Source organism: Drosophila albomicans, chromosome 2L, assembly GCF_009650485.2.
Source record: "Drosophila albomicans strain 15112-1751.03 chromosome 2L, ASM965048v2, whole genome shotgun sequence".
NCBI classification, from domain to species: domain Eukaryota; kingdom Metazoa; phylum Arthropoda; class Insecta; order Diptera; family Drosophilidae; genus Drosophila; species Drosophila albomicans.
Genome location: NC_047628.2, coordinates 19,494,105 through 19,519,766, shown reverse-complemented (window position 1 = coordinate 19,519,766; position 25,662 = coordinate 19,494,105). Strand labels below are relative to the sequence as shown.

The following is a 25,662-nucleotide window of genomic DNA, read 5'->3' as shown; positions in this document are numbered from 1 at the left end:
TCTAACGGATTGAGGAATTTTCGGACATGGCTGGGGATGCTAAAGAACATAACGGCAGATGCGATGAACTGCGATTGGAATATGTGGAGTAACAATTAATTAGCACCTGGGCGACGACAGCGAAATGAAAGTGCTGTCCAATGGAGCTGACTATATATGCATACTAAGTCTATATAGATCACTTCTAGTAGCACCTTTAACTGGGTCATGAAAAAACGAAATCAAATACATGTCTCTGCACGGCTCACACTCGGAATAAAACCATTCCAGCTTCAGTTTCTCAGTGGATTCGTGAATTTCGCGCGGTGCGGTGCAGTCGAGCTATACGCGAAGCTCGAACGGATAATGACGAGTGTGTAAGCTCAATACAAAACAAAAAGGATTAAACGAAATTAAATAACACAAAAATATATAAAGAGTGTCCTGTGTGAAGAAGACTAATTAAAATGACACGACTCGGCGCAAAGTGTGCGCTGCTTTTAGTCTTAAGCCTTGCGCTAGGTTTGCTGCTGCTGCCCATGCAAATCGAGGCCTATTCCCAGGTCTTGATGAGCGGGAATGGTGCTGCAGCGGATCAGGGACCACGCATCTACAAGGCGCTGAATACGGATTTAATATTTCCCAAAATGTGAGTTCCAATACATGTGGCTACAAAGTGAAACAATTTTCTTGACCTCCACGTAATCTGCAGTTTCAACTCGAGTGAGAATGTGGTGTCCACAACAAGCACAACGACGACGACAACTGCGCTGCCTTTGCCCATACCATACAATCATATACAAGAAGCACAGGTGAAAACTGAACCAAAGGTTGTGGTGGAGACTGAAATAAAGCCTGTAGTGGATCAGGAACACACTGTGTTCGTCACGCCCTTAACGCACGAGCAGCCAACAGAAGAATCTAGCGAATTGCCGCCACCGGGTTTGATTGAAGCTGCGTCTACTGGACGCGCTATTGACTATCGCACCTCGTATCCATTTGGCCAGCTTCTCACGCCGCAAAGGAAGACACAGCGTCCACAGCGACCAAAGACACAGAGTCAACGGTACAGGAATCCGCAGCGCGGCTACAATCGTGGTGAGTTTGAGATTTTATTGGAACTTCATCCTAACTTTGCTAGTATCCTATCTAGGTCAATTTCAAGATCGCTTTGCTCCCGGTGAAGGCGTCGCTTCAAATGTCTTCAAGGGCAATCATCAGCATTCCCATCAACAGCAGTATGATGGCAAAATAGCTGCCGGTTCCAATGTCGTCTCTTCTTATGTGCCGCCCAAGGATGCCTACTCCTTTCCGCCGCTCAATACCAAATATCCATCGCCATCGCAGGATCCCAAGGCTGCGCAGCCCTCGGATACAATTTCCAGCTATTTGCCACCTGCATCGGGGAATGCTTTGAGCACTGCCGGTTATGCTTACAACAGTCCCAGCACGGGCTATCAATATCCTGGTCCTGTGATCCCAGCCGGTGGTGATAAGCTGCCGGCGGCGAGCTCAGCAAGCGCAGTGCCAGCGGCTCCAGCTGATGATGATCCCGAGAATGATGACGTGATTGGTACACTGCCAGCGAGTGCACAAGATAATCCGGCGCCGGCCAAGGATGAGGGAAAGGATGCAGGCGACGCGATGGGAGGCGATACTGGCGGCGATGCGATGAGCGGCGGCGATGATGGTGATACAGGAGGCATGCCTGGTGGTGGTGGCGGCGATGATGGCCCATTGCCAGTGTTACAAACTGGCGGCCAAGCGCATCCCAGTGACGATAACAAGTATGATCCTAACATGGAATATGCAACACCGCCGCCCGGTTGGTTGGAATCCCATCCAGAGTCGGCCGCGCCAAAGCCAGCAGACCACGATCATGACCATGACCATGATCACCATCACGACCATGGGCACGATTACTCTGAGCCCTTGCAATATCATGATGATCATCCCGAGCATCACGAGCACTATCCAGATCATCATGATTATGCTTATCCCTCATTTCCCGATGTCTCATATCCCGAACTTATCTATGATGATCATCATCACCATCATCATCATGTGGAACCACCGCCACCTCCTCCTCCACCTCCACCACCACCACCGCCAACCACACCGCCACCGCCTCCTCCACCACCGCCACCACCACCAGAGCCACGTGTTAAAAAGTACAGCTACTTCTATATTGGTCGAAAACTGTGGTACATACCTCTGTACTTCACCGTGTGGTTTAGTTTCTACATTCTGTGGCTGATCATCAAGTCGATTGGTCGTCATAAGGTCAATTTGCCCAATCACTATGTGTCGCGACGTAGTTTACCCGATTATTCGGAGCAGAGTAGGAATGAGTTTATTAATGAGATGACAGTAAATGTGCTGCAGCAGATAGATAACTTTAAGCAAAAATATTTATAATTGACGACCGGCGCTACAAATAAAACACACTTGTAATTTAAAACGGTTTTACTTTTTTTTGGCGCGAGCAGTGAAGTTGGCTGCGCTTGAAACTTTTGCGTTATGCACAGTTATCGATAACAGCTCGCCGAATATACTAAAAAGGGTAGCTGCATAACATGAATCTGGTATATTTTTGTATATGTAAAATAGTATCTTGGCGTTTTTCATTTGCTGTCATACTGATTTCTCAATTCGCCTGGCGATTTGTTTACGTTTAATAATTTTGCGAAAATAATAATAAAACTCAAGCTACAAGATGTCGTATATGTTACCGCATTTACACAATGGCTGGCAAGTTGATCAGGCCATACTCTCGGAGGAAGATCGTGTTGTTGTAAGTAATTAAAGCAATTCCAATGTGCCGCCAGTTCGTGTGGCCTGCAAAGTCTCATAAGAGACTCGATTAAAACCTTCCCCCTACACTAGGTTATACGTTTCGGCCACGATTGGGATCCTGCATGTATGAAAATGGACGAGGTCATGTACAGCATTGCCGAGAAGGTGAAAAACTTTGCAGTCATCTATTTAGTGGACATAACAGAGGTGCCGGACTTTAACAAAATGTACGAATTGTACGATCCCTGCACCGTGATGTTCTTCTTTCGCAACAAACACATTATGATTGATTTGGGAACGGGTAATAACAACAAAATCAACTGGCCACTCGAGGATAAGCAGGAAATGATTGACATTGTGGAGACCGTCTATCGTGGAGCAAGAAAAGGACGTGGTTTAGTTGTCTCACCAAAGGATTACTCCACCAAATATAGATACTAAGATAGATCAACTATTGTATATATTTTAGGCTATATTAAAAGTATCTTGAAATTGAAACGAGTTTTGTCTTTGCAACTTTTGTGTATATTTTTTTCATTTGGTTTATTTCTTTTTCATTTTTTTGTCACATTTCTCAATAATATCGCTAACATTTACATCAATTTTGTATTTTTTTTCATTTGTTTTTCATTATATATGTATAACATTTAACTAAGTGTTTTTAATAGCTCTTTGGCTTTATAACTGTATTTAATAGTATATTTATTTTGTCAATTGCTTTCATTTTCCATGCTTCTCAGTTTTGTTTTCGTTTTTTATTTTTACCAATTGTAATTAAAATTTAGCTAAAGGTACATACATGATTATGGAAATTAGAAGATTGGATTGTGTGAAATACTTATAGGAAATAGTATTAGTACAAAAGTATAAAAGAAAAGCGCCACAACAAAAGAGTTTATGGAGTTTTCCTCAATTTTTTTTTAATAAGTTGTGTTCAACTAAAAAAAAGAAATTTGAAAATCGCTCGACGCATTTCCTACACATTTTCCTCAAAAGTTGTGTACAAGTTGAACCATTTTGAATACATTTTCATTATTGTTCATTTAATACAACAGCTCGCTTTTTTGGTTTATTTGGATCTCTTATAATTGTAATAAGCTTAGGTTTAACAATTGGTTCTGCTACTTTTTTCATTCGACTTGTACAACTTACGATCTCTTTTTATGTTATTTTTCATCTTCTCTTGCTATTAAATATATATGTGTTTATTAGCTACATTTTTAGTTAATATATATTTTTGTTTTTCGTTTTGTTGTGAAACAAATTTAACGCTACAATCGTTTTTTTAAATTTGGTTTGTTGTTTTTCATTGACTTCAGCATATAACCAACAATTAAATATTTATTTATATGTTTTATACTTGCAAGTATTACTAGTTTCCTTTTGCTTTTGATATACCATTTCCTAGGCGCCATTTGAGTTGATTTGTTCATCGTATAAAATACCTTACTAGTATTCAAAAATATGTTTTTAAATAGGGCTTGATTTAGTTATTTTTGTTCTTATTTGTTTTTACTCTTATGCAATAGGATAGGTACAAATTAGGCTCAGGCATGTGAGAAAGTCTCTAATAGGTTTCGTTGAATCTCCCACACAAAACGACAAAATGCAGCTCTAGTTGTTTGTTACTCATATATCATATTATAATATAGATTTTAATTTTAGTTGTTTTTTCGTTATGGCTTTTTTTATATGTATTTTGATTTGTTTTCCTTTTTTGAAAAATACAAGTTATTTATTTATTTATATATTATTTAATAATTCTTCATAATTATTTGCTATAACTTTTATTCTCACTTGTGGAGCAAATGCATTTTCATAGAAAAATAGAGATGCGTAGGTGGGATGAGTTAGGAAATTGTTCATACTATTTTGTTTAACACTTGTTTTAAGTAACGCTATAATTTCATTTTCTTTTTTGACAACAACTAATTATATATCATAGTTTTTTTTTTGTATTTTTCAGTTTTTTTTCTATTTTTTTGTTTGTAATTTTAACAATTTGCTTTCGAATGGCCTTTAATTTATCGCATTTTCAAAAAGTGTTTTTAATTTTTCTTTTTTGCGAAGAATTTCCAGAAAATACATGAATTTGGTAAAGAGATGCTATGAAAGTTATCAAAAAAATAGAAAATAGAAGAGTTGTAGAATAATAGTAGAATAGAGTTCGACTAATGCTTATCGAGGTCTTTAAGTTCTCATCTAATTATAAGTATGTACTAATATTGTTATTATAATATTATGGCTCATACTTTTCCGTTTTATCTGTCAGTGTACATCAGTTATGTTTTTGTTTTGAATGTTTTTATTTAAAGTTCTTGGGTGTGTGTGTGTGTGTGAGTGTGCAATCTATAAAAAATTTCTAATATACAATACTTGAAGTAATCGTATTTGTTGGTTTTTGGCTGTTGCTGCTGTTGTTTAAGACACTAGAAGAATGTATTTCATTATAGTAGAAAATATAAATAAATAAATAACATTTATGATATATAGTATTAGTAGTATTATACTTCTTTTATGTGAGGGGGAGACTGATATCTGCTTTTCAGATTTTGCTGCTGGCTGGCTGCTGGCAAAATACTACGAGTTCTATATAGAAATATATGTATATACTATATGTATGTATGTATCTGTATAGGTATATAAATATACATTTCGCATGTATTGTATTCCTGTTAATAGATAGTGTGAAAAATAAATCCGAGTATCACTACTTAACCTTTAAGAGTTCTATTAACAATAATAGACAACAGTCTCTAAGTACGAATACGTTGTTGTTGTTGTTGTTGTTCTGCTTCTGTTTTGCATTTTTTCAGCTGCTCCTTGCCTACTACATTATCATATTATATTTCTGTATATTACTAATTTTTCGGGGTTGACCCAACAATACTCGTTAAGCTCGTGATCTTGTTTGGAACTGCAGCTCGCTGGGCTAGAAGAGCGTCTCCTTTGACCACTTTCTGGAACTGCCGGGCAGACTGGGATCCCTTGAATGCGACTCATCCTCCAGGCTATCCTCGCCGCCATTTGCATTGCCCAACCCATGCTCCACATCATCATCATCGTCGTCGTCATCGTCGTCATCTGTGGGCAGACGTATCAGTGGCAACTCCAACATCACAGCTGGCGTTGCACTCGACGTCGCCTCGCTGTGATGCAAACTGAGCTGATGGGCACTTTTGCTGGTGGCGCCGCCGCCACGTAGGATCAGCTCCTTGAGCGAGGAAGGCATGCAAATGCTTTGGGGCCGCTGTGTGGCTATCACCGAATCCGATATGGAGGATGCACACGGATCGTGGCCCAGTCTAATGTTGCTGTTGCTATTGTTGCTGTTGCTGTTGCTATTGGATGGCAGTTGTTGTTGTTGCTGTTGTTGTTGTTGTTGTGCTGCATGCTTGCCAACTGTTGACTTATTGTCCAACTGTGGACTTGGACTCGAGTGTCCCACACTGATGACTGTATTGAGGCTGCTATACTGCGTATGCGTTGTGGATTCCCCACCACCACCACCTCCGCCGCCAATACCACCCGAGGGACTTGTTGTGGCCACCGCATCCAGGAGCCCCAGCTCGGTGTTCAATGTGGAGCACGTGTCATCCTCTGTGGTCGTCGTCGTCGTTGTTGTCGTTGTGGTTGTCGTCGTTGTCTGCGGATCGCTGTGCTGCTGCAACAATTGGCCACGTCGCGACTGCAACGGACTGCAGATCACGGCCCCAAAGTGCGTCTCCAGCGGAGGCGGCAGCGCCAACTGCAGCCTGTCCAGACTGTCGCTCGCTGGCTGTGCTTATGGTTCGATGCCGCTGCAGCTGTGGACGTCGTGGTCGGGCGCCCGTCATGGGCACTGAACTCAAGCTCATCCTTTTGATGGGCAACACCACCGGACCCGATTTGACATAATTTGTCGGCACCATGGGCGCCACTTGAGCTGCTGCGAGTGCCAAATTCTGCTCTTCGCTGTCGCTGCTTAGCTGTTGCATGTCATCGTCTGTGTCGGCGGCACTTTCCTCCAGCCCGAACACCGAGTCCTCGTCGAGGGAACGCAACTCGGAGTCGGCGCATTCCAGCGATGAGATCTTAAAGGAACTTAACGAGGCGAGCGGGGCACGTTTTCCCTCTAAGGCGGGCAAGGGATTCACGGGCGCCGCCTTTGTCGAAACGGTGCCCAGACTAATGCTGCCATTGAGGCGATCCAAGCTCACCGGAGTGCTGTCCACACTAATGCTGCTCGAGGTGGCATTGTTGGTGGCATTGCTGTTGGCGGCTGCAGACGCTGCGGTGGCTGCAACAGGCGCTGCAGCATTCGCTGTGTAGGGAAAGCTATTGTTGTTGCTCTCCACGTTGTTGCTGCTGCGCTGCAGTTCCACCAGGGTCAGTTTGCGCCGCACGCCCAGACGAAGTTCCTCCGATGGCGAATCACCAAAATGCAGCTGTTGCTGATGTTGTTGCTGTTGAGGTGTCGACTTGAGCGGCAAACTCACATCCGTTTGATTGTAGGGATACACGTCCACAGTGTCCGCGCTGATCGAGTGGATCTGCTGCTTGCGTCCCGCCTGATTGCTCTCCGGATCATAAGAGACTATGCTGTGCTTGCGCTTAATGTTGGGCGCACTCAAAGCCAATGCCGATGCCGATGCAGTCGTCGATTTCGGCGTCGTCGTCGTCTCGTGTATGCTGCGCTCTGAGGGGCAAGGTGAGGCCTTGGGCGTGGGCTGTATCACCTGAATGTCCGGATAGTAATAATCCCAATTCTCGATGCTCGAGGTGCGCGATGCTGTCGACAATTTGCGCTGCAGCGTCGGCGGCAGATTGCTCATGCCCAGCGTGTAGGCCGAGGTGCGACGCTCCAAGTAGGAGCTGTCGGTGCTGCAGCAGGTCATGGCGCTGCTGCGACGCGAGTCGTGGCCCTGAAAATTGTGGTAAAATGAGAGGGGAGAAAATACATTAGATGTGAGAAAGAACGAGTGAGAAAACTAAAGTGTAGTGTGCTCGACTGTGAAGTATCCTCTTTCCATTTTGAATAAAAGTGAGGTATTATTCTTAAAATATACGAAATAGAACTAAAATATACCGAAGACCATATTTGGCATATTAATTCGAAATATACCATTATTTCGAATGTAGTACTTCATTGGTATACCAAATATGACATTCGGTATATTGTCGTATTATTGCGGTATAATATTTTGGTATATTTTAATAGGTCTAAATATGTAAAATTGTCAGCCAAAGCAATTAAGAAATGATAATACCTTTCTATTCCTTGGGTAGCAAGTATAATATATATAGCAAGTAGTTCTGAAAACAATTCTCAAATTGTTGAACTTATAAATTATTTCTAAAAATAAAGAGCTGATTTACAACAAAATCATTTCGGTTTTGATTGACTTGTTTATTTTCATAAGCTCTTGATTTCTAATGAACCTAAAGAGTGTGTTCAAAAGCTACAAGATTCAGTCATAAAATGCTTCTTTATAAACAAATGTTAGAAAAATGTTTAATAATAAAGACCATAAAATAAAATGAGGGGCAAAATTGAAGAGATTCGTTGTTGATCAAATGCTTTCTGCTTAAAATTCATTTACAATACTTTTGCATGTTTTGCTTTATGTATTAAAACCAATAATTTCTTTATTGGAAATTTATGTTTACTTTTGCTATATTTTTCATCTTTATTTAAGTTTTTTTCGTGATCTAAGGAACGTTTTTCTTTCTGTCAATTCTTTCCTAAATCATTCCGCGTAGTTAGCTAATCACTTATTTATTCGTCTACCACTCACCGCTAATGGTACGGAGAGAAACCCTTGTTTGCTTCGCGTCGAATCTGTGCGTTGATGCAGTTGCTCCTGCTCCTCATCCTCCTCCTCCTCGTGGGCATCTTGCTGCATATACTCCTCATGCTCGAGTTCATCTTCCGTTTCCATAAAGTAATCGTCCGTGCCAAAGCTTCCGCCCATTGGATAATTGCTAAAAATACGCGATGATTCAGAGCCGCTCTTGCGTCTTCCTGGGGCCCCCGGAGCACCGCCCCCCGCCGACATCGCAGAGTAGGAAAAGCGACGCGGCGGCTCCAACAGATAGCTATAGCCCACAGGTCCAGGCACGCCCACGCCACCTATAATAAAATAATAATAATATTTGTTAGCAGGTATACATTATTATAAATTATAAAATTCTTCTTTACACCCTTATATTATTTCTTAATAAATAATCAAATACCATTTTTAATAATTTATAGTTCTCTTCATTCAAATTTAAATAATTTTTAATTCTTTCAAATTTATTTAAATAAAAATTGTGATTTTATTTTTGTAATTATATTTAAAAAGTTTGACTAAAATTCTTAATTTTGACTAATTTAACTAAATGGAATTGATCGTGCATATATTGCAAGCACAAATTATCTAGTACAAAATCATGTATTATATTAACATTTAAATTTTACTTTTAAGCTTTATTCAGAAATATCTTTAATATGTAGATTTTAGTAATCTAGTTAATAGTCTAACTTCAAGATGAATATTTTTTAAAATATTTCTTAATTTTAATCAAAATAAATATAACACATATTTTTTTAAAATATGTACATAAAATATCGTTGCTTTTATATATTTTATTTAATATAAACCACCATTGTCTCCTCTTACAAACACTAAATTTGGAGTATTACGTATACGCATTGGCTTACCCACGGAGGCGCAGCGATAGCCGCGATTGAGCAGCGGCGGCGCACTCACATTGCCGAGCGACAACATGCGCTGCCGGCGATACACAAGTGCATCATACTCATCCGGATAGATGGACATGCCGGTGGCCACAATCGCCTCCTGCAGCTCGCGTTCCTCCTCCTCCTGCATGCAAACGGCGGCGACAGCTGCCATCTTGGGATCCTTGAGCACCTTGAGCGTTTCGTTGCTGCTGCTGCGACTCTTCCACACGATGAGAAAGACCATCAGGCCAAAAAAGCCGCCCAGCGTGGCGGCAATACGAACGCCGGTCATCACGTCATAGGTGGCAAAGAATTCCTCGCGTATGCGCGCTCGCTCGGCGGCATTTTCCGCCTCGGTCAGATTGCGCTCGCCGGGCGGCAGAAGCGGCATGTATGGCGTGGCCGAGACGGGTACGTGTGTGGTTGCAGGCGAGGGATTGATGGCAGTGTTGTGGTAAACCGGACTGGCGTACGTCGGCGGTGCCGATGCCGCCGCCGCTGCTGCTGCTGACGAGGAAGAGGATGAGGAAGAGGACGATGCTGCTGCAGCTGCTGCCGCAGCTGAGAGCTCGTGAGCAACGCTGGCATCGGGATCAACAAGGTTGGCCGTTTGAGCATTTCGCAGGCTGTTGCTCGAGGCACGCGTGTTGCGTTGCAGTTGTTGCTGTTGCTGCTGTTGCTGTTGTTGTTGATTTGCCCCTCGAGCATGACGAACTGTTGCTGATGTTGTTCCACTTGCTGTTCCACTTCCAGTTGCTGTTGTTGCGGTTGCTGTTGCTGTGGCTGTTGGCGGCGTTGTTGCAGACGACGAAGCACGTCGCGAAAGTTTGGCCATCTCTATTGAAACATTGTCTGCAATACACAAAAAAAAAAAAAACAAAAAGTAACATTAATAAACAGCGCCAATAAGCAGCTCAAAATGTCATTAAAAGTAAGCTATAAAATTATGTGTGTATATTGAAGCTTAACCCTATAAAAAGGTATCAAGGATTAGCTTGCGAAAAAAGTACCCATAAGCTTGTTTTTTGACTGGTTTGATATGCATATAGTTATCTTAAATTTTTAAATTCTCTTTTGTTAACTAACTTGTTCTGTGGGAAGTTTCATATACTTTTATGTGGCTCATTAGCTAAGTAAAAAACATTCAAACGATGGAGAAATAATTTTAATTTGAATATAGACTGAAAATAATGAATTCCCTTTTTAAAATCCAAATTTTAAAATCCCAAATTATAAGCTAACAAAATATGTTCATATTAATTTTAAAACTAGATTTGTACAGTCATTTTTGAATTCAAAATTAATAAATTATTTAACGACCAATTGATTGATTATATGGTTTGTACAAAAATTTATTTTTATTTTAAGTAAATAAAAAAATGAATTTCCATTTATTTATACCACAAACAAAAATTTTATCTTTTAAATAAATTATTATTTAAATGGCTTTATTTGAGAAATTCACAATTTCGTATGTAAAGAAATTGTTGTACATTTTAAATAAATATCAAAATGAATTATGTAACTGCTATTTTTAGAATACCAGTAAAGCTTTCATTTCTAAATAAACACTTTCATTTCAATAAGTTTATTTGTCCAATTTGGTCAAAAAATTGTTAGTAAAGAAATTTCAAATAAAAAGTAACTGATATGTATTTTAAATAAATACTTTATTTGCTCATTATTTACCAGCTTACCTAATTATATTGTAAAACAAAATATTTATCAACATCGAATTAATGTAATGCAATGTTTGCAGTTTGTATTTTCGTATTTGCTCGATTGCGGCATTGATAATTGTATTTTAAATAAATTTAAAAAGTTGAATTACACATTGAATGCGACCTAACACACACATAAAAGTGATAGTTGTGATGCCATATTGAGTAATTATTGACGCAGTGCAAACATAAATTGCAAAATTGTTTGTATAAACGAGTTTATTTGCTTTCATGCTCGTTTTTTACCCCCCATGCGACGCGACGCTTCAAGTTGATTGGTTTTTGTATGCGCAAAAAAGTATGCTACGGTTTAACGCGTATAGATAAATAAAGCGAAAGCGCTTAGGTTCTATTTCCAATTTAGCACCTTCGGTCTCCGCGAGTCGCGCCCCTCTCTTCGCACTTCACCAAACCGAGGGAAAGCAATTAAAAAGCCATAAACTCGGCCACGTTACGCTGTGCTGAAGATGAAGCTAAAGCTATAGCTGTAGCAGGGCTCGCACATTCTTCAAGTGCGCCGCAAAGTTTTTAATTGTTTTTAGCGCTTTTCATTTCACATTTTCTTCGGCGAAGCACTTTTCTCACGCCCTCACGCTGCTATGGCCGACATTCCCTTTGGGGGAAATAACTTGGTAAATTTTTAACGTTTTGTTGAAATGAGTAAATTAAAGTTACACTCACATACAAGAGTATTTGTATGTGTGTATGCGTTAGGCAGTCAGTCAGTCAGTCAGTTTGTTCGTCAGGCATTCGAGGCTCCATTACATCCTTGGATTTTCAACAAGTAGCACGCTCAATAATTCAGAAGGACGATTCGCCTGTTGCCCGCCTCATTGTCATTGACAGCTTCTCTTCTCTCTCTCTCTCTCTCGGTACCTCTCAGCTTTCCCTCTTCTGAACAACCATCTAATTGTTCGTTTTTGTATTGACAGCCGCGCAGTTTTGTGGAGCTGCGCTCTACTGAATTTTCTATCTGAGTTGTCGGTCCGTTCGTTTTTTCTTTCTTTCTTTCTTTTTTCCTCCTTCAATTTTCCCTTTTTTTCGTTTCGTTTCGATATATTTTTTTTTGTTTTATGTACATAGTTATACCATTTTCTCTCTGTGTGTGTATGTGCTGCACATCTCATCCTATCTTTTTTTTTGTGTGAACAAGGACAACGACAACGACAGACAGACTGACTGACCATCAGTCGTTGCCAAATGATTATTGTAAAAGTTTTGGTCTAATGTGTCTCAGCCACCTTGACTCTGCTATACATACACATTTCCATTTCTTTTCTCTGCTATGCTCTTTCACAGTTTTCCATTTGCAACACGGAAAAAAAAGAAGAAAACTTTTAATGGCCATTATGGCATTGGCCATAATTCGTGCGCATAATGAGGCGAAATTGTTAACTCAAATTGCAGTCGAAGCACTTTCAAGTGATTTTTAATGACTTTTTTCTTTCTACCTTACTATTTTGCCTGCTCAAGTTGATTGGATAATTTGTTGGGCAATGAAGTGCATTTCTAGTTTCAGCTCTGTTTCTTTGCTTTCCCTCTGGAGATTTAAGTACCTCAGGTGTGGGCCTAAAATACAAAGTGCTCTCTCTTTCGCAGTGTTGACCACATTGATGGATTACCAGGCGGTGTTAGGCACGTGAGGGATTCGAGTAGCAAACTGATAATTGTGTTTAAGCCAAAGTTTAATAAAGGCTGAAGCGTATAGAGAATACATACAACAATATAACAAGAACATTAACGATGTCGGCGCATTGAGAGTGTGTATCAACACCAATATCGATGTCAAGGCGTTTGGGGGTAAAATGAGCGGAAAATGGTCAGCGAGACTAACCACAGCAGAGAGGGGAAGGGAAGGGAAGGTATGAGAGGCAGAGCAACATGTTATTGTTGTTGTGCAGCATGATGAATGATTGCGGTTAGACTAACGGGGCAAAGGCAGCAGCAGCAGCAGCTACAACGGCAAACATTGCTGACAGGCGGCCTCAACTTGACTCGGCTCGTTGCCACACGGTGCGTATGCGTAATGTATTTATTTGTTGTGTGTATATCTATAGCTATAGACTAAGTGTGTGTGTGTGTGTTGCAAATAATAATTCATCAATGTTAGCGTCATGTTTCTTATGTATACGAGTATCTGGATGTGTGTTTGTGTTTGTGTCTGAGTTTTTCTGCAGGCCATTTTTGCCTTTTAACGCTTTGAATTTAGCCCAAAATGAAATTGACGGCAAATCAATTGAAATTATATATACTTATATATTGAATATATCCCTATAAGAGTATGTACGTATCTATATATAGCACAGCGAACAATGTATTGTATTTGTTCTGTGAGTAAATGTGTTTGTATATGTGTTGCATATTTGCCACATCAAATTGAGTTGTGCTTCGAGCTTTTGCCTCGACAAAGAAATCATTCATGTGTATTGAAGCATTATACAAAAAATGTATTCGAACACCGCGAGACATTTGCTTAGGACTTGGCGTGAAAATGACTTACAAAATAATACAAATATTCCTAATTAATTGAACTGCAAATGCCTTCGAAAACTTATGTAACTTATGGAAAATAAATAAATACAATTTTGCACTGTGAATTTGAATTAGTTCTGAATCAATTGCTTTAACATTCTCAAGTTATATATAAATATATTAATTTATTTATATTAAATAAAGCCAATAATTTATAAATATCATTCAATACATTGAAAAATATAAATACATATACATATTTATAAACATAAATGTAACAGAGGTGGAGGATAGTCGATAGACCTTATCGGTATCGGGTGGCATTAGCAATTCGATAGGCACTAAGCTATCGGTATCATCAGTCGTGAGTAGAAGATAAATTAATTAAATAAATAAATAAAGAAAAATAATAAGTGCTGTGCTTTAACACGAATTAACTATGAATTAATTTATAATATTTTTAACTAAAAGAAAATGGAAATTTTATATTTATGAATGAAATCGTTGAAGCAAAATAGTTAAATATGTAAGAAATAAATTTGATGAATAGAAAATGTTCATTGTCTTGTATTATTTATTGTTTCTATGATTTCTTTTATTATAATTTCCTTTATTTCTAACATATATTATTTCTAATATATATTTCATTTTATTTTTTTCGAATTATCTGTTCATACATATAAAAATGTATACTTCATTTCCAAGACGAAGGCCTTTGCAGCCAGTGCTTTAATAATATTGTTAGAATTTGTTTGTTTTGTTTTAAATTAAATAAATAAATATTTCATCATATCTCCCGAAATTTTCGGCACAATTCCTATCGAAATAAGCAGCATTGTACTTCAAAATAAGACCACATAACCACGGACATACTTATGTTATGTTATAAGCCGCTTTTAAAAAGCATTAAGAAAAATAAATGAAAATGAAAATATTCTTCTTGCTGCATAATTTTGGCCGCTTTTACTTCGATATTCTAACCAATCTCTCAGCAGCTTCTTTACTTTTCTTCTTGTTGTTTGCCTTGTTTTGTTCCGCCTTTATTATTATTTTTAATTAATTAAAATGTCTGCTAAGCTGTAGAAAATTATAGAAATTAAAGGCCTTAGGTTTTTCGGCTTTAAAGCGACTTCTTCTCTCTCTCTTGTTCTGTCTCTTTCTCTTTCTCCATCTCTTGCTGCCATTTCTGCTGTCAGTTGCTTTGGCTCTGAGCTTTCGTGCTGTCTTATTCTGTGGCTTATTAGCGTGTTTTGTCTATGCCCTGCTGGGACATTGGGCCCACAGGCAGTTACCTCCCTGCCCCCCTCTGTTTTAGTCAAATTATGAGTCAAGAGCTCCCTCTCTCTCTCTCTCTCTCTTTCTCTCTTCTTCTATCTCTTCCTGGCTGCCACAACTGCCGTGTGCCATTTAACAAACATTCCGTTAATCTGCTACACTTGGCAGCCACACGGCCATGAGGAAAACTGCCTCCTTCTCTTTCTCTCTCTCTCACTCTCTCTATTTCCATTTCCATTTCTATCTCTGTCTATGGCTTTAGCTCTCTTGACTGCGTCGCCTGCTTTCCGTCCTTGCACTGCTCTGCTCATCCTTGCCTTGCGTCGTCGTCATCGTCGTTGTTACTGCTTATTGTTGTGCTTTTATTGTTATGGCCATGTTTTTTGTTGTTTCATTTGGCGGCATTGTTAACGCCCCGCCTTTCACCTTCCCCTCATCCTGCATGTCCTGCCTGTGCTTTTTATATTTTTTTCTCTCTCTTTGTCTTTAATGCTAAGCGTTTTACGTTTATGAGACAGGCAAAGAAAATTCTACACGCCCTGACAAACATTTTATTTTATTTGGAATTGTACGTTTGTCTGTGTTGAGTTTGTTTGCCCTCAAAAATGTATAAGCTGAAATATCTTTTAAATTGCATTCGGTTCAAAGGCACAAATTATGCGCTTAAAGCATTTTTGTGTGTAGCTTAGCAATTCGATTTGTGTCGTGCGAGAAATGTGTCACGTCTCCTGCATTTTGCCTACTTTTAATATTTTGCACAAATATTTAAGAGCAAAACGTGCTCTGGTTTGCCAATGCCCAGAAACAAGGACGAGAAAGGATACTTTTCTCTACTGCTGAAGATAGTATTACTTTACTTTACTCGACTCGATGACAGCAGTCAAAGTCCATTTTGCGTAAGCTCGAAATGACTTTGGCTTGTCAAATTGCCATATGGCAAATAGCTTACAAATACTTTTGCTTACATTTCGCATTTTCTATTTTTGTCGCACAATTTTCGCATTTTCGCCTTCCTCTCAGTTCATAATTCACTGTCAACTCGTATATGGATTTATTGCTTAATCACTTGGAAGACCGCAGATAAAGTTCGATGTTTGATTGTCGCTGCTTTCAGTGGAGGCGAGTCTATAAATCAAATATCAAATCTATATTTCTCTGTGTGTGTGTTTGTGAACTCAATTTATGTTTGTGTATGTATCATGTGTGATGTATTGCATTGAGTGTAATTGGACAGCTATTTGCATATAAAAATTCGACAATAACTCGACAGCAATTTGTTTGCAAATTTCTTGCTTTTTTACACCTTTTTTACGTCACGCATTTCATCAATTTAAAATTTATTAAAGTCGTCTACCGAAACGAAATGAAACGCAGGCAATATTACATCAACAACTGCATAATTTATTAAGTAATTTCCGCCTAACATTATTTTATGGATTCTTCAGACAGCGAGCGAGCAAAATAAAGAAAGTGCGAGAGAGATTTGTGCGCGCGGCACAAAATTGAATTCCACAAAGAAAATCAATAAAAAGAATTTCTTAAAAACGAACTCAAATACAATTTGTACAGAAAATGTATAGCATTAAATATTAATGCATTATTGTGTGTCTATCTTCGCATGTCTAGTTAACTTCGCGACGCAAAGTAATGGTCAATAAATTATGCACACATATTAAAGAAAATGGCTTATAAAGTCGGCGGCAATTTCGCCGAAGCGTAGCGCACAAATTACACAAGATAAACAGGCGAAAAAAAAACAGTCAAATTAACAACTAATTTGAAACAATTTTTATGTGGCAGCCAGACAAATTGGTGCCACACACAGGCAGAGGCATAGGGAAAGACACCCGAATTGCTTTCAATGGACAATAATGTCACTCAAAGTTGGTGCAAAGTTGGGCAGCTGGGCAGCTGCCTCGCTAGTTGGCTGTCTCTTGGATTGGCTGTCATGTCATGTTTTTGCTAGACAAAAGGCGTCTAGACAAATTTATAACGACTTTGTTATCCTGTCGTTGGAGTTGGAGCTGAAGCTGCTGTGGCTATGGCTGTGGCTGTTCCATTGGCATTCCTCGCATTCCTTTTTATTTTGGGCCTCACATTTTGACATGAAATTGACAAATGTGGCCAATGTTGTAAAATTGTTGCTGGCTTTTCTTTGTTGCCCTGTTTATTAGTGCGTGTGTGTGTGTGTGTGTGTGTGTGTGTGGGAGTCAGTGGCCTCAGTGTCGAGTGTTAATTAAATGTTATGCCAGTGCTAGTTAATTTGCGCACGTTTATTTTCACTAAAAAGAATGGCAGCCACATGGCGTATACGTAATTTACTTGCATTTGCTGCCAAGCTGGGCACTCACATTTACTCGCTTACTGCTTACTGCGTGTGTGCTCCTTTCTCCCCCTCCCCCTTTCCCTTCCTTTGTGGGCGTGTGTCAGCTGCCTGGCGACACTTGACTTTTGTTTTTATATCCTTAACAGCGGCGTAAAAGTGCCAAGCAAAGATGTACAGTATTGTATAATAAAAGCGCCACAAAGTATGCAATGTTTTTGCACTACACACACACACACACACACTCACACAGAGAGAGCGAGAGAGACAAGCTGGCAGGCTGGCAGGCAGGAAATAAACGTCGCTTGAGTTAACAATTACTGACACCATTAAAGTTTTGCTGCCGTTGCTGCTGCAAAGCCCTTGCCACACCTCCCACACACACACACACACACACTCACAGCCAAGAGTAGCAGCTCAGCAGCTCACCCAGCAGCTCGCTTTGTCTAGAGGCTGTCATTATAGTTTTGCTCTCCATTCTTGTGCTGCTGCTTCTGCCTTTTTTTTCGTTTTTTTTTTTGCGCCACAGCTGCTGTCGTTGTCATTGTTGCTGCTGCTACTGTTGCTGCCGTTGCTGTTGCTGTTGTTCTTGTAGTTACTTCCACTGTTGCTGACATCTCGCCTTTGTCTCTGTCGTTTGGCGTATGTGTGTGTGGGTGACATGTGCCTGGCACAGATTGCACATTGTCCGCAAAGCTCGCCACATATTTTATATGTGGCTTGGTTGATGCCCCTTTTTGCACTCACATGGGTCATGACTGGCAGAAAGGTTGTCTCAGTGGATCAAAAAGCCTGATGAATTGCACTTAACAATGCCATTAAAACTGTAAGCTATAAAAAATAAAGGCGTTGCTAATAAACTAACGAAATGCTATTCTCAAAACTGCAATGACAAAGTTTGTTGTTATATTGTAAGATTTTCCTATTTGTATTCTCTCTTCGTATCTCATACGTTTCTTATATACTAACTGTTAAATATTAAGTATTGCTAAAGAAAATCTGTGTTAAGGCAAGATCTGACGGTGCTTTGCTTTTGTTTTAATAATAAATATTCATTAGTTAACTGACTTATTTACTATGTCAGAATCAGGAAGTTGATGAAGTGAATTGCCTTAGAACTGTAAGCTATTAAAAAAACCATCGGCTATTTTTAAGCGCTGCCAATAAACTAGGGAAATGCTATGTTCTTGTATTCTTTGATTTGTATGGTAGAAACTAAGTCAATTGATTCGATCTTTCACTAAGCTATAATTAGAAAGCTGATAGAAGTGCACCTTACAGTTCCATTAAAGCTATAAGCTTTAAAAATATATTTTCAAAAATATTGCCTGCTTTTAGGCGCTGTTAACACACTAAAGAAACTATGCTCTTATGCTGTATGATTTGATAGCAATTTACTCTCGCAGAATATACATTATTTTTAATGTAAAAAGCAAACTAATAAACTGAATTTTTTACTGGGACATAATCAGAAAGCTAATAAGCTGCACTTACATTAAAACTGGCAGCTTTTAAATCCGCTAAACAATTGCATTAAAGATGTAAAAGTGGAAAGTAATGAAACTATAACCTGAAACCAAAGCACTGGAATGCTGAAATCCGAATTTCGAAGAGTATCTTCTAGTCTCGTAACCTCTTGCCAATGAAATTGTCCATTAGTCGAGCTGGTGGCTTGAGTTTTTGCCATGACAACCTCAGCAGCATTTCATGCAAACTACTTTCTGCAGAGCAAACTTCTGGCCACAATTGAGCAAATTGCAGCCGGAAAAGGCGCTCTGATTCAATGGTCAGCAATGCTGCCAGCAGTGACCTCGTCGTCGTCGTCGTCGTCGTCGTCGTTGTCGTTGGATGGTTGTTGCTTAGTCGTATTTCTTCAACTTTTTCGCTAAGCCAAAGTAATTTAAAAGTGCATTCGTCCGAACTCCCAAATGTGTGTTTATCATAATGCCAGCGAATCAGCGAGATAGAGAGAGAGAGAGAGACAGAGGGAGAGAGGAAGGGAGAGTGAAAGTAAGAAATGTGGATGCTGCAGTCAGCAGATGCTGCCATTAACCTATTAAATCTGCTCAACAACGTCCGCAGCACGTAGTCGTAACCGGTGTGGCATGAAGCTGCTGCACACACACACATACACACAGCACGTAGCCACTTCCGTTGGAGCATGGCTCGCGGATAGGTAGAGACAGGTGGACAGGTGGACAGGTTGAAGAAGCAACAACGATGCCTGCCGTGGGGCCAAACCATGGTAAGCTATGGTCGAGTGAGCAGCAAGCAGCCTCAGGCTGCTTCAGTTAGCCCAGCGCCATTGCCATTAAATCAGAGTTAACAACTGCTGGTTTCCGGTTCCTCTTTACGCTCCCTCTATTTGCGTTTGGCCACAGCTGCTGCTGTGTAGCCAGATTAAAAGTGCAGCAACAGCTTTTAACTTTAGCTGCAGCTCGCTAGTTTGCTGCCTCAACTCGTGACTCGACTGAAAACAATTATTTGCATAAATACGTACACTGAGTGAGCACACTTAATATTTATTCTAAAGCCAAAGGCAGAGACAACACATACACACACAAACATAGACTGTCGCATTTAGAGATTAAACACACTCACACACACAAACACACCCAGAATATGCAAAAACAAAGCAAAGCTTGATGGAATAAATTGAAGCAGCAAAATGCCAGCGAGCGCCATCTAACGACAGTTGCTATCAACTGCAGCAAGGCTAGGGACAAGTTTTGTACAGTGGGACAAAGCTTAACAGTGGATAATGATTAAGCGCAATAGCTTAAGGATATATAAAATCTTGTATAGTTTACTATTAAATGTGCATTGACAGTTTTAGCATTTTAAATTGTGTATTACGTTTTTTCTGAATTAGTTTTAGCTATTTTATTTGTGGCAATTAGCACAATCTAGTTTAGTATTCTTGTTATGCTTAATTTGCTCTGATTGGAATACTAAATAACAATTAACAGCAATGGCAATAACCGAAAAAATATTTATTTATCAGTAGCAACAACAAGTTCTAGACTAATAATGTATGAATAACTAATAATCAACCGCAATAACATCAGCAAAAATAAAAACAAATAAAGTATTTATGCATCAGTAAATTCTACACTAATAAACATAAAAAAATTTCATGATATTTTCCGTTTTTCTAATTTTAGTGTTATTTTTTCCGCTTTTCTAAATGTGTTTATTTATTTTATTCCATTCATGAATAGAATAAATTACATTATCTATTTTATGAATCAGTGTGCGCTGTTTTGCCGCCACCTGTTGTTGTTGCAGTCGTTGCGACGCTGCTGCACTTTTTACACGCTATTCCGTCTCTCTCCTTCCCTTGTCGTCGTCCCAGTTATTCTCCCCCCACATTTCGCATTCTCTCTCGCTCTTCTGTTTGTTTCTGTTTCTGTTATTCTCCCCTTTCGACAGCTGTCGCAGACTTTAATTTTGTCTCGCAATTTGATTTTTTTTCGCTTTGCCAGTCGCTTTGTCTCCTCGCCTTTTGTCTAGTCTATCCTCTATTGCTTTCTCTCTTCAACTGACGTTATCTCGCTTTAGACTTTGTAATTGAATATTTTAAGTGATTTTCACTTTGACTTTTTTCCCATTTTTTTCTCTGCTAGTTAATTGACAAAACTACGACTAAGTGCGCTGAGATTTACATCGTTCATTTCTTCCATCGTTTTCTTTTCATTTGTTTACGATGCTTAAAAGCATTTGCTGTTTATGTTTTAAACGAGCAAACATAAAAAATGTTAAATGGAAAATTCCTTCAAGTATTAAGTGCATGTTTTGCACTTTTGCACTTTAAGTGGAAAACATTTCCACATGAAATGCAACTTCTAATATCCAATTTATTTTCTACGACAATTTTGTGTAAGATTTTGTATGCAAAATTTATTTATTTTCATTGAACTCTTTTATAAATCTGTGATTTTTTCATCGTTCTATAAGCCTTTATAATTTACTAAAATCGGATTAGATTTAATTAATTTGTTATACCATTTGTTTGCAGAAGGCACAAGAAAGCTATTTTATTTTAGTTTCCGTTGTTATACTACATTTTTGGTATTGTTTTAGTTGTTGTGTTTACTCGCGTGCCTAAAAATAATGCCACTAAATAATGTACCACAACTTTGGTTCTGTTTATTTTCACAGTCAGCTCACGCTTTTTGTTTAATTTAACCATTTGAATAAGCTTGTATCGCAGTTGCTGATTGTTCATTGTTGATTGTTGCAATTGTTATTTAGTTGTTGTTGCTGCTGGCCATGGCTAAATATAGTTTACAGACATTTAAAACACGACACAGGCACCAGGTGGAAAGCGTGTTTGTTATACTACAATATACTACGTGTAGATTAGATAAAACTCGGGCGTCATTGCCGATGAACTAACAACGATAATGTGACAATTGAAGCGAGTGCAATTTACATGAACAAAGCCATGTTAATGCTATATATAATGAAGACCTTCATTGACAAATCGGTAAGCAAACATAATATAAACTGTGATACATTCAAGTAAGATAGTATTTCAAGGAAAGTAAAATATTTTAACAATGAAGATTGAAAATAGAATAGAAAAAAAACATACAAATAAAATAGAAGTATATGAAATAAGTACGAAAAATACATAAAAGCAAAAAATTGCAGTATTGTTCTTGAAATATACCAAGTAATATACCACTAAAATACTGAAATATACCGAAGGTCATATTGGTATATCATTGAAGTAATACATTCGGAATCATCTAAGAAGCTACTGATTACACAAATAATATAGCTGATTAACTTTAGCAAGAGCTATTTATAGATATCTGATTAGCTTCCTGCGTACACATGATACCCAACATACACATACAACACAAACATACATATATCCAATTGTAGCCAAGCGTGAATTCCCCTAAGTGCCACACGAAATAGCCACTTGCCACTGGCCACTAAAACTGAAACAGAAATTGAAACCGAAACCGAAGTCGAGTCAGACACATATTCTCATAGAGAGCGAAACAGCAGCGCAATGTAATACATACTCAACAGTTGCACATTTGAAAATTTGAGCATGAAATGTACGCAAAAAAATGAACTAAAAATGAGAAAGGAAAGATAGAAAGAGAAAGCAAAAGGCAGAGGAGTAAACGAGAGATTTTATATTCCTTTTTACGCTATGTTTTCAATTCAGCCGAAACATGCTGCACAACATTTCATACACAACTGTTTGTACATGAGCCATAGGCTGTGTGTGTGTGACCTTTATGTGTGGCCTCTGTGTGTATGTGGCCAGTGTGTGTATGAATTTATGTATGTGTGATTTTCATGAAATTGCCAGCCAGGCGCACAGAATTCGCAGTTAGGCAAGAGACTGCGTAGTCGCGGCCAAAATTTCAGTGGCAACTTTGTGAGAGTGTGTGTGTAAAAGAGAGTGTTTGTCTGTGACTGCGTGTGTGTATTTGTGAGTGAGAGTATTGTAGCTGAATGTGTGCTTATTAATACTTAAACACCTCACACACACACACTCACAGAGAGCGAGACAAAGAGAACTCAGACTACAAACTGCATTTGAATCCGAATACGAAGCCGAAACTGAAACTGAAATTGTCATAGGGATAGCCGCAAAGCTCACATGATATCTCTGAAAGTTAATGGATGACATATCTATTCTCACTTACTTCCCCTCTCTTGCACACTTTTCCTGTTGCTTAACAAGTAAAAAACTTTTATACTTTACCCTCAGCAAGTAGTTAAGTACTTCTTGTCTTTTTGTTCTTTTTTTCGGCTCGTTTACTTGTCATTGGGGCGTTGAGGGCGGGGATAAGGTTACGGGCGCATCATAAGCTCCACTTAATTCGCTTAGAGAAAAAACGCAAGCCGCTTTGCTCGACAGTCAAGTGAGCAGAGCAACAAGCGGCAGATAAAAGCGAATGCAAAAATGCGCTTGCAAAACTTTGAACCTATTCACGTTCTATTCTATTTGCGAAACTTGAAAGAAAACTTGACAGAACACTAAAAACGATAGTTAAAACTAAGCATCTAGTGGATGAGCAGAGATGTATGAGTGGGCTTAAATGCTGCTGCTTCAAGTTGACAAATTGAGAAGCGCAAAGAGAGACGAAAGCATAGCTGTAAAATTGCGATGATTAAAAATGTTACTCATAGAGAGTTTATAGTTATGTCTTTTTGTTTGCTGAGCAATGAAAAATTTCGTTTGTTGTAGTTGTAGTTAGTAGTTTGTAGTTAAAAACAGAGTACCTAACTATTTTTAAAAGAAACTTTTTGTTAATAAAATGAAAATGAAATAAATCGTCAATCAAAAATCAACCAATCATCAATAAATCATTAATCAGTCATCAATCAAACTTCAATCATTATTCAATTATTCACCAACTAATCTTCAATCAATCAATAAATCTCCAAAATCAATCAATCACCAAACAAAAATCAATCTATTATCATTCAATCATCAATTAATCATCAATCAATCATCATTAAATTATCAATTAATTATAAATCAATTATCAATTAATCATCAATCAATCATCAATCAATCATTAATCAATCATCTATCAATTATTATAATCTGAAAATACGTTCATATACTTTGCAAGAAAAACTCAACTTAATAAAGTCATTAAACTTTCCAGCATTCATTATAAATTTTTAACAAAAGTTAATTATAACTCTGTATTCTTAATTGTCCTTTATTGCACAATATATTTTTTACTTAAATAATTGCATAAATTTGCAAACAAATTTAATGTACAAAGTAGTACAATTTTCAAATCCAATTTCCTTTTAGTTTTATTATGCCCAACTATAGATGAGTAGTAATATATATCCCAAGCGAAAAGTCTCAAGTATTTCCTGAATATATTCTTGAAAGTCAAGGGACATAACTTTCGGTCAAGGAAGTTTGCACAAGTTGATCGCTTGCACAAACACAAACACAGACACACACTCATGCTCATGTAAGAAAGTGCAAAAGAACGTGAATGGAAGGATGGAGTATGTGTGTGTGTGTGTTAACGTAGCAACGTTTCCTTTTTAATTAACTTTACGGCATCGACAACAGCAGCAATAACAGCAACAACAACAGCATCATTATCGACGACAGTTGTACAAACTTATTTAATTAAATTTTGCCATTGAAGCAGATAATTAGATTTTTTAAAGCGCCGTCAATATTTGCGATTCTCGTTGTTGTTGTTGTTGTTCTTATTATTTTCAGCTACCACCTGCGCAATTTTTGGTTGAAGTTGGCCAGAAAAACAGATGCATTGCATTTATGTTTTTATGGCCTGCGGGTGCGTGCTGGCTCTCAATTTTAGCCAGCATAAATTTGCATAAATTATGACAACGAAGGCAGAGTGCCAAAAAAAAGTAAAAATCGATAGAGCTGCAACAAATTAATATGATTAATTGGCAGTAACAACGACAGCAGCAACAGCAGCAACGGCAGCAATGCCAAACATTCCGACAACCCTGAACCAAAAACCCCAAGCCCAAGCTTTCGATTCACACAGCAAATCTACACGTTGTGCCATTGACGTTGAGCGGCGCTTTTTCCAGCTCTAAATTGTCAAAAAGGGGCATGTCTCCGCCCCCTCTGGCATATCGTGTTTGTTTGAGGTTAGGCGCAGGCTATGGACGCAGGATATCGAACACGATTCGGTTGCACAGATTGACAGAGCGACTGAAAATTGATGTCAAGCTAACAACAACAGCAACAGCTGAACAACAAACAGCAGTTGGCTAACAGCGACAGCGAGGAGGTCAACAGGGCGTTGGCTGTGCGTACAACAACAACAATTTTTGGCAAAAACATTCTAGCAAATTAGGTTCGATTTGGCGAAACAGCTGCAACGCCAACTACTCCGGCTAATAATGCTGCAAATTAATGACTGACCATTCAAATCAAATACTCTATATAGCAAATATATGGACTCGCATATTTGTAGTCAGTAAGGTGTGAAAATTTTCCCATTGTATACATAATTCACAGATATTGCGTATACGACCCACTGTTGCCGCTCGAAAATATGTGTTTATTTGATGTGCAGCTGCCGCGTTTAATATCTTTGAACTGAAATATTGTTTATCAATAGACAACATTAGTCATAAATAATATCTGCTGATGCTTAGAATTGAGTTGATTAATAATAATAATAACAGGCATAAATGGGGTTGTTGAAGTCAAACGAAATTTATGATAAATAAAATAATCAGTTAACAAAGAATGACTCAATAATTTTCTATTGCAAAAGGTTCAAATATAGTTGTTGACTTGCATTAATAAACTCAAAAGAATTCTATAAAAATTAATCAATAATTTTATAGTATAACAGGTATAAAAAAATTGAAATTTATGCTAATTGACATATTTATTT

The 25,662-nt window shown here is 38.4% G+C and overlaps 3 protein-coding genes across 3 annotated transcripts in view; 2 read left to right on the top strand and 1 right to left on the bottom strand.

Annotated features, from left to right (window-relative positions):
• Positions 1 to 216: 216 nt before the first annotated feature.
• Positions 217 to 2,513, top strand: LOC117564943 (uncharacterized). The gene is made up of 4 exons (XM_052002851.1): positions 217 to 352; positions 418 to 628; positions 692 to 1,077; positions 1,133 to 2,513. The coding sequence occupies exons 2-4, from the start codon at positions 447 to 449 to the stop codon at positions 2,395 to 2,397; spliced, it is 1,833 nt and encodes a 610-aa protein (XP_051858811.1). The 5' UTR covers positions 217 to 352; positions 418 to 446; the 3' UTR covers positions 2,398 to 2,513.
• Positions 2,514 to 2,598: 85 nt separating this feature from the next.
• Positions 2,599 to 3,273, top strand: LOC117565589 (thioredoxin-like protein 4A). Its single transcript, XM_034244788.2, has 2 exons — positions 2,599 to 2,773; positions 2,866 to 3,273. Exons 1-2 carry the CDS (start codon positions 2,696 to 2,698, stop codon positions 3,214 to 3,216), a joined length of 429 nt encoding a protein of 142 aa, XP_034100679.1. The 5' UTR covers positions 2,599 to 2,695; the 3' UTR covers positions 3,217 to 3,273.
• Positions 3,274 to 3,277: 4 nt separating this feature from the next.
• Positions 3,278 to 25,662, bottom strand: part of LOC117563295 (pneumococcal serine-rich repeat protein) — a 57,200-nt gene continuing 34,815 nt past the window's right edge. The window contains 4 exon segments of the mRNA XM_034241538.2: positions 3,278 to 6,542; positions 6,544 to 7,679; positions 8,553 to 8,887; positions 9,461 to 10,333. Coding sequence (XP_034097429.1) covers positions 5,708 to 6,542; positions 6,544 to 7,679; positions 8,553 to 8,887; positions 9,461 to 10,316 — 3,162 coding nt within the window. The 5' untranslated portion in view covers positions 10,317 to 10,333 and the 3' untranslated portion in view covers positions 3,278 to 5,707.

Bases quoted from the DNA above. Each gene is read 5' to 3' on its own strand.
- LOC117565589 (XM_034244788.2), top strand. From the start codon at position 2,696: ATGTCGTATATGTTACCGCATTTACACAATGGCTGGCAAGTTGATCAG. The intron at 2,774-2,865 runs GTAAGTAATTAA...CCCCTACACTAG, and splicing joins CGGAGGAAGATCGTGTTGTT to GTTATACGTTTCGGCCACGA.
- LOC117564943 (XM_052002851.1), top strand. From the start codon at position 447: ATGACACGACTCGGCGCAAAGTGTGCGCTGCTTTTAGTCTTAAGCCTT. The intron at 629-691 runs GTGAGTTCCAAT...CGTAATCTGCAG, and splicing joins GATTTAATATTTCCCAAAAT to TTTCAACTCGAGTGAGAATG. The intron at 1,078-1,132 runs GTGAGTTTGAGA...TATCCTATCTAG, and splicing joins GCAGCGCGGCTACAATCGTG to GTCAATTTCAAGATCGCTTT.